Source organism: Bacillus rossius, chromosome 18 (genome assembly GCF_032445375.1).
Source record: "Bacillus rossius redtenbacheri isolate Brsri chromosome 18, Brsri_v3, whole genome shotgun sequence".
Classification (NCBI taxonomy): Eukaryota; Metazoa; Arthropoda; class Insecta; order Phasmatodea; family Bacillidae; genus Bacillus; species Bacillus rossius.
In genome coordinates, this window is record NC_086345.1 from 25,670,395 (window position 1) to 25,685,215 (window position 14,821).

At 42.4% G+C, this 14,821-nt stretch overlaps 2 protein-coding genes across 2 annotated transcripts in view; one reads left to right on the plus strand and one right to left on the minus strand.

Moving 5' to 3' along the window:
• Positions 1–14,821, plus strand: part of LOC134541246 (formin-J-like) — a 368,731-nt gene that overhangs the window by 342,466 nt on the left and 11,444 nt on the right. The gene's annotated exons all lie outside the window — the stretch shown is intronic.
• On the minus strand, positions 1,502–14,304 carry LOC134541242 (uncharacterized). Its single transcript, XM_063384514.1, has 9 exons — positions 14,218–14,304; positions 10,776–10,949; positions 9,578–9,673; positions 8,330–8,512; positions 7,100–7,277; positions 5,594–5,747; positions 5,178–5,342; positions 3,680–3,819; positions 1,502–2,284 (listed from the first exon to the last, which is right to left on the minus strand). Exons 1-9 carry the CDS (start codon positions 14,273–14,275, stop codon positions 2,065–2,067), a joined length of 1,368 nt encoding a protein of 455 aa, XP_063240584.1. The 5' UTR covers positions 14,276–14,304; the 3' UTR covers positions 1,502–2,064.

Consider the following 14,821-nt stretch of genomic DNA (forward strand, 5'->3'; position numbering starts at 1 on the left):
CATAATGAGGAATATATGCAAACACACTGTGTCGAGATCCATCGTGAAGTTTAAATTTCCCCGGTTATCCTAAGACACACGAAGGTATGGATAATAGTCACTGACTCCTAGGATTGTATCCGATGTTCTCTACGTGCTCGGACAATAATGCCAACTGTTCATTGGCTGTCGACTAGAGTAATTTCCCAACCAGGGTTGTTTTTAATTCGGCACCTGTATTTTTTTTATTTCAGGGTTTCTCATCCAATGAAAACTCCTCAGATAAAGTGGAAGTCAATGGAAGGAGCTGGATGAAAAAGGGGGGGGGGGGGGATGAATTCCAACCTACCACATTTTCCTAGCATAACTAAAAAAAATATGGTGGAGTGATTTTTTGGGAGGTGTTTGGTATTGGTAATCATCCTTTAGGATGATTTGCTGATGATTTGGTCACATTGCTTCTCCCTGTTTATTATTAAATCTAGGTCGTCCAAAGAGTGTCTTGGAAACTATGGGTTAAAGTAAATGTGCTTCAAGTGTATCTTTGTTACCGATCCAACTCGATAAATCCTAGTGAATTAAGTAATAAGTAGAGTCATGGTTATTTCGTGAACTCTTTTCACTGCAGGCTTAACTCAGCTGTTATATATATATTTAAAGAATTGATAATAAGATAACATTCAATTAAAGTTGTACTGAATTGCAGTTGCTAAGATCATTTGGCCTTTACCGGAGTGTTAGTTGGACTGGATTCTATCCTTAAGGCCAAAAACCCAAAACTATTTCTAATAACTTTATTTATGATAATTATAGATGGGTTGAATCCCAATTTTCTCGAATTCGAATCCCAAAGACTATCTCGAATACGAATCTAGGTCTCAAGGGTCAAAAATAAAAAAGTACAATAAATGAAAAATATTAACATTGATGTTGAGAAACCATATTTTAAATGTTTGTTTCATAAACTAAGTATCTCGAATTATAACTATTGTAATTTTTTTCTATATTACATATTGAAATGGGTAGGTAATGATAACAAGTGAGGTATTAGGAAAACAATTACCAAGGTAATCTAAGAGGTTATCTGTGTTTTGATTATTTAATCCTAGAATATCGAATCCTTTGAATACTAAAGATTTCATGGTATTTGTGGCTTTGATTGGCCCATCCTTAATAATAATAACAATAATAATACAAATTGGTCGCGTGTAACTATGTACTCACGTTAGAAGTTATACTTAATTGGCGTGATAAAATAAAAAACAACTTTATTTCGCATGCAAATAATTAATAGAAACAAAATAATAAAAAAGAACTGGAGTGATATTAAAAATACGGTTGGTAAAGTAATGAGTTCAATAAAATATTAAAAATAAAAACATTCAAATAAATACTCAGCATTCAACTTATATACATATAAACGAGATGAATTAAAATAAATAATGTATTATTCAATAAATATTCTGAAAAACACAATTTATGTCACTAAAATTTACAGTAAATAAATGATAAAGATTCAAAAAACAGTTATAAAATTTTTATTTTTCTACAGCCTTTTTTTTTTAAATTTCATCCTGTGGAAATTTCGTTGCATGGTGCGCTACTAATAATAATAGTGACGGAGAGAAACAGCTGACGAACTGGTGGTTCATTCAGAGATTAGAGAAAGTTACAGATGGAGCATAAACACAGTTTGTAGGTATCTCAGCTAAAGCCAAGGGACGTAAGGGAGAAGCAGGTAGCCGCCATATTGTGCAATGAAGAAAATCGCATTTTCTCATAAGTGATGTATGTATGGTGGTGGAAAAATGCATGCATATTAAACAAATAAAGACTGTTGACTCGAGAAAAAATGTTTGTGTACAAGAGTACGTTAGTAAACTACATTTATATGTATACTGTATAAACAAATGGCCGCCATCTTCTTACGTGAACGAACTGGCCACAGTGCTCAGAGCCTATGCTCCGTCTGTAACTTTCTCTGATCTCTGGGTTCAGTTGGCATCAGGAGTGTCGGCGGAGCGCGACTTGGGCGGTTCTTCCTCGCCGCGGCCCGGCGGACGGTGGGGGGGGGGGGGGGGGTCTTCAGAGGCTCTCCTCCTGCTCCACGAGGTTTGCGATGACCCCCTGGTAGCAGGCGTTGTAGTCGCAGGCGACCTCGTTGTGCTGGGCGTCCTTGCGCGTGTCCGTGTACGAGTCGTCCGAGCCGGGGCCTCCGACCAGCGCGCCCTCCAGCACGTGGTGGTTGGGGGTGTTGCCGTTGAAGAAGTCCCAGCCGCACGCCGCCGGGTGGTCGGGGCACGAGCTGGCGACAAGTCACGGGCATGCGCACTGCGTCTCCTCCCCCCCGAACAACCATCAGCCAGTCACATCCTGGCATTTAGTTTACCAGAATTGTGGCTTGCGCACTGCGTCTCCTCCCCCAGCAACCATCAGCCAATCACTGAGGGTGCTACAACCTGGCATTTACCAGAACTGTGGCTTGCGCACTGTCTCTCCTCCCCCAACAACCATCAGCCAGTCACATCCTGGTGTTTAGTTTACCAGAATTGTGGCTTGCGCACTGTCTCTCCTCCCCCCCGAACAACCATCAGCCAGTCACATCCTGGCATTTAGTTTACCAGAATTGTGGCTTGCGCACTGCGTCTCCTCCCCCAGCAACCATCAGCCAATCACTGAGGGTGCTACAACCTGGTTTTTAGTTTACCAGAATTGTGGCTTGCGCACTGTCTCTCCTCCCCCAACAACCATCAGCCAATCACATCCTGGCGTTTAGTTTACCAGAATTGACGCTTGCGCACTGTCTCTCCTCCCCCAACGACCATCAGCCAATCACTGCAGGTGCTACAACCTGGTGTTTAGTTTACCAGAATTGTGACTTACGCACTGTCTCTCCTCCCCCAACAACCATCAGCCAATGACTGCAGGTGCTACAACCTGGCGTTTAGTTTACCAGAATTGTGGCTTGCGCACTGTCTCTCACTGACAAAAAAACCTTGGTCCAGGCACAAGAAGATACCCCAAGTAGCGTTAAAGTTACTTTCAATGCTGGATTTACTCTGATAAGAAGAAAATTACAAGTCTATCGATTACTTTCGTGTCTCAGACAATTGTTGTTCATGTCGAACTCAAAAAACGAGATCACGGGCAAGTTATGAAAATATTACGAAAGCAGCTTAAAATATAGTGGCTTGGGTTTGTAATTCCATCCGTTCGTCCATCGAAAGTCAAAGCTTCCTACTACTGGGTGGGAGGGGAGGGTGGACTTTTAACTCATGGCCTGGGCACCAGAAGGGACCCCTAGTGGGGTTGGAGTTATGTTTAATGCAAGCTTTACTCTGACAGGAAGAAACTGTGATTTGAAACACCAGATCAGGGCCCGAAAAGTTGATTGACCCGGAAGAAGGGGACAAAAAAAACCTTGGTCCCGGCACAAGAAAGGGACTCCAAGTGGAACGAAAGACACACGTGTCGTCAACACTTGAGTGGAAACCATCTCATCCGTCAATCACGCGACATTCAGCCAGTTCAGACAGCCTCGAAACATCCCATCCACATCCCATCTGTCAATACCTTGCCAAGCTTTTGACTTTCGACGAATGGACGCATGAAATCATAAACTCAAGAAAGTGTTTTTTTTTTTTGCTTGTTTTAATTTCTAATAGGTATTATTTAGTAGAGTTAACGTGTAAGCACATACCTAGAGCGATGATGGGCATATTTCGGGTAGTTACTTCCGTATCCAACCACGTAGCTGAATCCGGTGTCTCCAACATAGTAACCGATCTGTTTCTTGATGATGGCCCTGTATGTGTCTGTCTCTATGCCCATCCCAGCGGCCTGAAACAAAACAAAAACAAAAAAGAAAGGAATGAAATCGGTTAAAATCGGTGTTTAAAATCGACTCCTATTGTTGAAGTCGGTTCAAATGTACCCTATGTTACCCGGGCTATAATAGCGAATCGATTGACACCTTATTCATCAAAATCGGATGAACAGTTTAAGCGCTACGGAGGAACATACGTAAATACAAACATACATACATACATACTGCTAAAATCATAACCCTTCCTACTGGTTTCGCCGTAGTCGGGTAAAAAACATCATTACATCGATGATTTTGAGTGCTACTATTGTGGTGATAATGATGTTGAATGGTGGTTGGTGAGCGTTTGAAAAGTCTCCGGACTTCGCCGGGTTACGTCTTGGCTGAACGCGACAGCCGTCGGAACGTAGTTCTTACTCTTGGTTGGCCGTCACGAGTCATGCGCCCTTCGACTCTGTGGTTGAGATCGATGCGTTCTGCGGCAGTGTACAGTCGCGAGCAAGAACTGCAAGCATTTGCAACACTTCGCCTGGTGCCGCTTATGATACAAAACAAAGGATAGTCACTTACACGATTATTATACTGAGGATGGGGGTGTAGAGGATTATTATGATGTTGATGATAATGAGGACGATGACAATGAATATTATGATAACGATTATCAGTTTATGTGGGATAATAATATAGATAATAAGTATATGAAAGATGATATAGAGGATGATTATAGAGGCTGATGATGATAAAGAGAACGATAGTTATATTGAGGATGGTTATATATAGGTGGATATATATAAAGTGATGATACAAGAAATATTTGTAAAGAAAATTATGATATATATTATTTTAGTATTGAAACATGAAAATATTGACGATGATGATACAGAGAATAATTATGTAGCGAATGATGATACAAAAGATCATGATTCAGTGTATGATAATGAGAATGGTGGTAAAGAGGATATTGATGAAGAGGATGCTGGTGCATACTAAGATACAGAGTTCACCAGACCAGCATCCTCACTAGTAACTTGTAACTTATAACCTTAAAAATATAATAAATTAAGTTTTATACTTGAAAAATAAAAAAACTATGAACTTAAATCCACAAGTAATCAACATTCACTACGTAAATAAAAAAAAAAAGGAAATCGCTGAACGCGGTCAATTTAACTTCACTCACAGTTACTACAGCATGTCGGTGACGCGAACCCTTAAGTTTTGCCCCTACCAAAAATCGCTCAACGCGGCTAAAGAAGTTCTCACTTCAAAAACATTAGGGTGACATGTTCAAGTTCCAAGCACAAACAATAAATGAGAAAATATACAAATGGTCATTTTTGGAAGTCATTGAAGTATTCCCAGTTCCACCCACCTCGGAGCAGATGAGAAGGAGGTTGGCGTTGTTCCGCAGGGACCCCCACTCGCCGAGGAAGATGAGGCCTTTCGGGGTCTTCTGCACGTTGTTGAAGCAGTAGTCGCAGTACGCTACCAGCCTCTCCTTGTACTTATCCTCCTTGGTCAGCTTGTACATGATGGCCTGTGGAGCGCGCAAGGAGGTCAATCCAGCGTAGTCCCTCCTGTCTCAGGTCACGACTTCATGCAGGGTGACACGGAGATACGGGAATTTTTGGCAAAAATAGAACACATGCAACGACGAAAAAAAAATAGTTTATTGACAGTAACTGAACCATTAAAACTTGCCTCTCGAGGAACAACTATCCAAATCATCAGTTTCTGAAAATTTTACGTCCTGCAGACGGCGGTGTTTAATCTACGGCGACGACTTACATCAGCACCAGACTTCTTGGAGTCCCAGCCGAAGCCGTCGTTGTACATGACCGTGCTCCAGTACTGGTCGACGATGTCCAGGTACGTCTTCTTCTGGGTGGCCCTGTAGAGCCAGGCCGCGCCCCACACCAGCTCGTCCACGTAGCCGCTGGAGCTGGACGAACAAGCCCCAGGTAGAAACTCAGGCCGAAAATCACTAGGCCGAAAGGCACTCGGTGGAAAAACGTTTAGCCAATCTTCAACTCTATTTCAAGGTATTTTTGATGTTACTAACCTAACCTAACCAACATTCAACTCTATTTCAAGGCATTTTTAATGTTGCTAACCTAACCAATCTTCAACTCTGTTTCACCTAATCAGTGGCGTAGCCAGGATTTGTGTATGGGGGGTGTTAAGAAGCATGCGCCTCCCCCCCCCCCCCCCCCCCCCGTATTAAAGCAGGGAGTCCGGTGGTCTTCCCTCGGGAAAATTTTGATTTTAAGGTGTAAAATAGTGCTATTTTAGCAGTTTTCTGTTCTTAAATTTAAATATTTTAATGGTAAAATTTTTATTAATTTTAATATGAAATTTGTTTGAGTGATGAATGAGAAATTAATTAAAGATTTGGTGCTAAGGGGGGGGGGTTGAATACCTAACCCCCCCCCCCCCCCCCCGGCTACGCCCCTGAACCTAATCAATATTCAACTCTATTTAAAGGTATTGTTAATGTGCTAACCTAACATAACTCATTTTCAACTCTATTTCAAGGCATTTTTAATCTAGATAACCTAACTTAACCAATCATCTACTACATTTCAAAGTATTTTAATGAAGCTAAACTAACCTAACCAATCGTCAAATATATTTCAAAGTATTTTTAATGTAACTAACCTAACGAATAGTCAATTATATTTCAAAGTATTTTTAATGTATCTAACCTAACCTAACCAATCATCAACTATATTTCAAAGTATCTTTAATATTGCTAACCTAACATAACCGATCTTCAACTCAATTTCAATGTATCATTAATGAATCTAAACTAACCTAACTGATCTTCAACTCTATTTCAAGGTATTTTAAATATAACTAACCTAACCAATCATCAACTATATTTCATTTTTTTTAATGTATCTAAACTAACTTAACGAATGGTCAAACTCTATTCCAAAGTCTTTTTAATGTGGCTAACTATGCAATCAGGGCCGCAACTAGGGGGGGGGGGGGGGCAAGCGGGGCATACGCCCCGGGCGCAGAGCTGTGGAGGCGCCGAAATCGCTGGTTTGCATTGTAATTCCTACTACAACTGGTAATGGGTTCATGCATGGAAGTTACAGTAGCACAGAAACTATTACATGTAGGTATGGAAAATGCTTATATAGCACCATATTTCCATGGGAGGGCCCCCGGACCCCCTCACTTTATTGGTGTGGTATGTGCAAAAAAAGAGGGGGGGCATGAATCCGAGGTGGCGGCTCCACAGAGAAGAGCTCCGAGGACGGGACGGCGTGTCGGGTGGGTACGTACGCGTAGAAGTTCTTGGCGTCGGTGATGGAGTCGCTGTACTTGCCCAGGTGGGTGACGGCGAAGTTCATGAGCTGCTCGGCGTGCGTGAGCAGGATGTTCGCGTAGGTGGAGTTCACTTCCTCGAAGACCAGGTAGGCGGCTGCCATGGCGGCGGCGGTCTCCGCGGCCAGGTCGGAGCCTGGCGGGGGGGGGGTGGAGTCGGGAGCCGCTTTTATTACAATTTTAACTAAAAATGCACTGAGAGAAAGGTTTGTTTGCCTCAACAAAATATTTGTTTGTATATGGCGAAATAAATATATTTTGTTAATTCAAACAAATATGTTGTAGTTGGAAATATTCTGTTGACCCAACCAAAATTATTTTTGTCAAATCAACTGTATTTGGTTAGGTGTTACAAATCAATTTTGTTACTTACCAACTTTGGTTAAGCTAACAAAATATTTTGATACAGCAAGTAAATATTTGTTTCGCCACATAAACAAACCTTTTTCTTTGTGTATGTCATCAGTATATGCTTTCTTTGCTATAATAATAAGAAAATTTCTCGGCAGTATGTACTTGGAGCCTATAGTGAAAATGTTTTTAGACAGTCTTTACCTGGAGTGCAAAGGGAAAATGGTTTTTTTTAGACATTCTTTACCTGGAGTGCAAAGGGAAAATTGTTTTTTAGACATTCTTTACCTGGAGCTTAAAGGGAAAATATTTTTAGACAGTCTGTACCTAGAGCGTAAAGGAAATGTTTTCAGATAGTCTGTACTTGGAGCGTAAAGGGAATTTGTTTTCATTTAGTCTGTACCTGGATCTTAAAGGGAAAAATGTTTTCAGACGATCTGTACCTGGAGCATAAAGAGAAAATTATTTTAGACAGTCTTTACCTGGAGCCTATAGTGAAAATGATTTTAGACAGTCTGTACCCGGAGCCTAAAGGGAACATTATTTTAGACAGTCTTTACCTGGAGCATAAACGAAAAATGTTTTCAGACCGTCTTTAATTGGAGCGTAAAGGGTAAATGTTTCCAGACGGTCTATACCTGGAGCGTAAAGGGAAATGTTTTCAGACGGTCTATATCTGGAGCATAAAGGGTAAATGTTTTCAGACAGTGTGTACCTGGAGCATAAAGGAAAAAATAGTTTTCAGACGGTCTTTAATTGGAGCGTAAAGGGTAAATGTGTTTTCAGACGGTCTGTATCTGGAGCATCAAAGGGAATATGTTATCAGACGGTCTGTACCTGGAGCCTGGGCCGTGATCTTGTATGGAGTCCTCTCCTCCGTCATGTCCTCGGGCTGCGTCCAGAAGTCGTGGTCCAGCTGGCCTTGCCCCACTTGACCGTAGAACTCGAACTCGCTCACGTGGCACTTGATGAAGTAGTCGGTGGCCCATTTGACCGCCTTCCTCCCGTCCTCCAACGCGTCTTCAGGGGTAGCACATAACATAACATTATCATAATAATAATGAACAAAACCTCGCCCCTCTTGGCCATGGGTAAGGGCATGCATATTCCGCGTAAAGATTCCGAGAACAGCTGAACGTTGAAACACTGTAGCATCGTCTGTGTATTTTTTTTTTTGACGTGATAACGTCTTATAAATCGATGAACGCAAGATGCACGCACGAAAAATTGTCACGTTCCGCCTGAGCCGAGCGTGCAAGAACCGGCCAACCACCGTGCGAGAAAATCTTCTTTTATTTTATCAAACAGGTTAAGGCGGGCCTTTTTAAACTAATTGTTCGTGATTATATTTAAAACAAATTATTAAAAATTAAAATTTGCAAAAATTGTAAATAATATTTGAAAATTAAAAAGTATCCAATTTTTCCATCAATGTTTTCTTATGACTTTGTCACGTAAAATTATCGTCCGTAAACCGTTTTTACTAGACAACCCCCTCCCCCCTTTTATTTTTAATTAGGTGAGTTTCTTTCAAGTGCATCTCTACTGTTTGAACGCCAATTTCAGGCATCCAGGGATTTCGGTCAAATAAGGCAACGACTTCTCCTGCAGATGGCCGACAACCAAAACAAAAGGGAGAAAACCTCTGCTGCAGAAGATATACCTTGTTGCAGTCTGATATGCGTTCAGAATTTTTTTTTTTTTTTCGCGAAAAAAAATGCCTGCCTCTAGCCACATGCCTTCACGGGGTTATAACTAGAGACCTGTAAAATTCGCGATTTCAAATCCCTAAAGGATAGACTCCATGATCATCTATGCACTCGTGCAAATTACATCTGCTGATTGGTTACCGACTCGTAACACCTGTTGACTGGAATGATCGTGATTCGCTAATTCTTCTGTTAAAGATTTTTCATCGGCCCAGAGTCCTTCAGATAAACTGTGACCCAATCACTGAAGCAAAATAATGTTAAAAGTATTTGGACTCTATCCTATCGCGAAATGAATCCGCGAATTTTATACAGGTCTCTAGTTATAACATATTTGAAACACCGTCAACGAACGGTGTTAAACGGAGTTACTCACTGGCGGCCTGGTAAGCTTTCGGATGATCCAGCACGCTCCAGGCGAGGACAGTCGTGGAGAAAGCCATCGGGAATCCAAACTTCACGTAGTCCCCAGCTTAGAACACAAGACAACCAACCCATCAGGTTAGACGTCACACTGAAGAAGATCGCATTCGCGGTGTACGAAACAAAACAAAAAAAACACGTATCCGCGTCCACTACACACACTAGAAGTGGGACTTCAGGAATAATATTTTGCGATTTAGGTTTATTTAACGTCCGGTAATGATTTGATTTTCAAAATTACACGCCAAGCCAAATTTTCTTACCATATGGTACTGCCGTGTACAGAGTCAAGAGGAAATGTTAGTTTATACTAACTCTTGCAGGGCGCTTAAAAAATTTTAGACCCTTAAACCTTTCCATAAATAAATAAGTTTAAAACTCGCTTAAACATCAAAACATTTTATGTGCAGTCGTTTATTTTGGAAATGAAGCTTCTTGCGGTGCGTTGAGAGTAAAACTTCGAGGCCTAATTTCGATGCAACATTTTCGTGAAACATCGTTGTGAACGTTTCTGACACGAACAGGATTTAAAAAAAAAAAACACTAAGCTATTTATGTTTCTGGGCTCGTTTTATTTCTTCTCTTTGTACAAAAGATTAGAACCGAGAGAGAGAGAGAGATGAACGAAAGAATAAGATAGAGGGAGTGCGCTTGCGCTTGTTTCAGAAAATAGATACATGTATCCTATACAGTCAGATTGAATTCTATATTTGCCACCAGCGCGCTCGCGTCCCTTCTCGTTCAACTAGAAGCGTAGAGAGCGCTGTTGAGACAGTCCCTGCATTATCCCGCATAGATAGCGCTACCTGTTAATGAATTTCACACTTTCGTTCAGAGATATTTGGCTTGTTCCGGAACGGTAGAATTGTTTGAAGAAACAGTAACACGCACAGTTTTTTCTTCTTCTTTATGGTGCGAGTATTTCAACAATGAGTAATATTTATTTTTAAAAAAAAAATTCTCTCTCTTTCTCTCTCTCTCTCTCTCTCTCTCTGTCGTTTTTAACCTTTACAAGTCGAGGTTTGAATTGCAAAAGAAGTTTCGCTTCTACCACGTGTTGGAAACCTTGTGTTCGCAATGACGCGGTATTTCTCCCGTCGCGCTGTTTTGCGGCTCCGGGCGTGGGAATAATAGTTTCTCGAAGGACTCACCGTCATAGTATCCTCCTGTGAGGTCCTCGCCGTTTAGGCCCTTGTCGTTGAGGGCGGAGTCGTGACGCCACGTGACCTTCTGGTCGGAGGGCAGCTTGCCCGACCGCTGGGCCTCGTAGAACAAGAGGGACTTCTGCAGGAGCAGCTTGTAGTCGTAGCTGCCGGCGGCGGCCGCTGAAACAGAGCCAAGATGGCGGCGCCCTTCATAGAACATCATTATAGAGACCTGAAAAATTCTCGGGTTCATTTCGTGTTATGCTAAAATACAAATAATTATACCCTAGTGCTGCTTCTGCCGTCGGTCCACTGTTAATCTGGAGGACTGAGGGGCCAATTAGAGACCCCTCACTCGTAGAAGTGTCGAATCACAGGCCACCCAGTCGTGACGACTCACAAGTCAGCAGCCAATGAACAGTTGGCATTTGCCCGAGTGTGTAGAGGATATTGGAGTCTATCCTGGAGGTCATTGAACCCGCGAATTTTTCCGGTCTCTAATCATCATCATAATTGCTGACACGGAACTGTCACGCTGACATTTTTTTTTTTTCGAAGTGGAAACTCTTTGCTGAGGGGGGCGTTACGAAAATTCCGATAGAATGAGGGGAATGGTTACGTACGTGGTGAAGGGGAATCGGGATAATTGGGAGGTATAAATGACGCAACATACTTGCACACTTGCATATTCACACACTTGTATACTTGCACACTCGCATACTTACACACTTGTATACTTGCGAAATAGCATAATTTAGCGCTCACTAACTTGCATATATATATATATATATATTCCTCAGCCAAAGAGATTTTTGTTTCCTCCTATACCTATACTCAGAGACCTGTAAAATTCGCAGTTTCAAATCCCTAAAGGATAGATTCCATGATCCTCTATGCACTCGTGCAAATTACATCTGCTGATTGGTTACCGACTCGTAACACCTGTTGACTGGAATGATCGTGATTCACTAATTCTTCTGTTAAAGATTTTCCATTGGCCCAGAGTCCTTCAGATAAACTGTGGCCCAATCACTGAAGCAAAATAATGTCAAATGTATTTGGACTCTTGTCCTATCGCGAAATGAATCCGCGAATTTTACAGGTCTCTACCTATACTCAACGCACACACTTTTTTTTTTTTGTTACTTTTACAGAGAAAATCTTTGTAAACTCGGTTGCTAACGATGCCGCTTGTAAAACTACAAGAAAGAGCTTTGCACTGGATTACAAATGGCACTCTTGTATTTTGGTGTTATTCTGGTGGGTGTCGGCAGCCATCTTGGATTTAGGTCGTTTGTGTTGACTGGCTTCGTGTTGTAGATGTATTAAATATTAACTTTTAAAATAAAAAGGTACATTAAAAATCGTCGTCGTAGGGAGATGGTTTCTAACAGAGGGAAACTGTCGCACATATTAAAATTGAAGAGCAGAGACCTTAGCTTCAAGGCTAATTGATCAGTTAAGAAATAAGGATAACATGTTTTTAAAGCACGCTGTAAGCCTCTGGGAAGCTATAGTACTAGTTTAGTGCCTAAAATCATATTTGACATGCGGCGCTACTGTTACGACTGTCGGTAACTATGCGTTTATACAAGAGTTTGTTTTGTGGCCGCAACAAGCATTGCTCTTTGTAATTTGACAAGCAGTTGATACTGTATTTCAAGACATACCGTTGTACTTTTACAAGGTATGGTGAAAGTAGAAACAAATGCTTTGTAAAATTTACAACTTTTTTTTTAGAGTGCGTGCTTTCATTTTGTCGCAAAATTACTCCTACTAGGCTAAAACTTACACTCGTGCACATTGTTAATGGTTGGACTAGAGTTATTGGGACACGCCCCTCTTCGACCGTGAGCCAATGACGCCCAGCCAGGAGAGAAGTGAGCGAATCAGTGTAGTGGCGCCAAGAAAATCAAACAACGGGAGCCAAAACATGCGTTGGGCACACCCAAGACTTTGAATTCCAGCCTGAGGCCAGACTAGGGAAAATTCTTCAGTATGTTTCGTGCGATGCCTCAAGCCGTGTACTTTTCTCGGAAAGATTTTCCAGACCAGTTGTATGTTAAAGCTTTGTAGCATTGTCTGTGTCTCGTGGTTGGCTGGGTTTATTCCAGGCGCATGTCTACTGTCGGCGCACCAATCACAGCCATCCAGTGCGGAAGGCAAACTCGTCCTGAATGGCCCCGGCCAGACAGGGCGATGTCTTCTCTCGCAGACGGCCGCCAATCACAAGGGAACAATGGCATACCTTGTTGCAGTCTACGAGCGATCAGATTATTTCGCGAAATAACTTATGCCTGCCCTTAGCGATGCGTTGACACGAAATGTAATCCTGAAATACAGGTGTCCCTATAATTAGAGACATGAAAAATTCGCGGATTCATTTCGTGATAGGCTAGAATCAAAATACGTTTGCCTTTTTTTACTGCATCAGTGTTTCTGAATGACACTCGGCCCAATTAAAAACTTTCAACAAAAGAAGTATCGAATCACGAGCGTCCCATCAGTTAACAGGTGTCGCGAGTCAGTGGCCAACGAGCAAAAGTAATTTATCCCGCGTGCGTAGAGGATCATGGAGTCTATCCTACAGGTCATTAAAATCGCGAAATTTTCCGGTCTCTACCTATAATATAATCATTAGAGTCCCGGAAGTTTCGCGGATTCCTCTGGCCTCAGGACAGAATTCAAAGTTATATGTGTGCTCGACCCATGTTTACATTCCCATTGGTTGATTTCTTAGCGAGAACATTTTTTATCCTTGTTATTTGGCACTACCTGATTCGCTCACTTCTCTCCTAGCTGGACATCGTTGGCTCACGGTCGTAGAGGGGGCGTGTCCAGATAACTGCGGTCCAATCACGAACACAGTGCGACAGTGCGGAGGTTTGCATTCTAGCTTGCGACTAAATGAACGCGCGAAAATATCCGTGGCTCTAATAATCATGAAAGTAAAGCGTTTCAGGGGCCCGCCTACCTGGGCACACATACGGTGTGCAGAGCTTCAGGATAAACAACGCGATTTCAAAACTACTCAAGATATCCGAGTGAGGCCTATTTACGAATAGCATTTAAGAGTTCGCTGAGGACCGAAAAGTACTTTTAATTTCGGATTAAGTTTTTAAACTGTATTTTTAGAAGCGTAAAAATGCCTAAAACGCATGTTTTCAGAGTAATTTTTAGGCATAAAACAATCAGTACAGATTCTTGAAAGCACTTAAGGGGCTTGCATAACACCTTTATCTTCATTTCTCCGCCATATAATGTTACGGTCATCGCTCAAATTTCACAGTTATCCTGTGACGACGAGAAGACTGCGCGCCAGTTCAGAGACTTGCGCTTAGAGGCTATACCGCGCTGGAAGCACCAGCGAGCGTCGCGCTTATCACCCCGCCTCACTAACACACATACACACCTGACGAGACGGGCCCCTTAAGTAAGTGACGCTTACCCTGCAAGGCCGCGCAGGACAGCAGCAGCAGAGCTGCTATTGGCGACGACAAGCCCATGTCTGTACGCGGTGGTTCCCCCGCCAATGGTGACGCGACGCAGATAAGCTCCCGGCATATATACCTACAGCTCCCTGGTCCTCGACTCAAGGTGACCCCCACGTCGAAAACTCCGCCCCTCTGAGTGCTGTCCAGCGAAGGCGAAGTCCAACCAGTGCGAGAAAAACTAGCCAAAAGAAAGCGTGTTATCAGACCGTGATAAGACAAAAAGAAAAAGGGGGTGGTCTGTCTGTAAAGTCGGTTCACGCACGATAATTTTACGTCATAACTAGCGGCATGCATTTTTTCGCGAAACAATCTTTTCGCTCGTTAGACTCGCAACAAGGTATGCCATTGCTCCCTTGTGATTGGCGGCCGTCAGCGAGAGTAAGACATCGCCCCTGTCTGGCCCGGGCCAATTCACGACGAGTTTGCCTTCCGCTCTTGGATGGTTGTGATTGGTGCGCCGACAGTAGACATGCGCCTGGAATAAACCCAGCCAACCACGAGACACAGACAATGCTACAAAGCTTTAACATACAACTGGTCTGGAAAATCTTTTCGCGA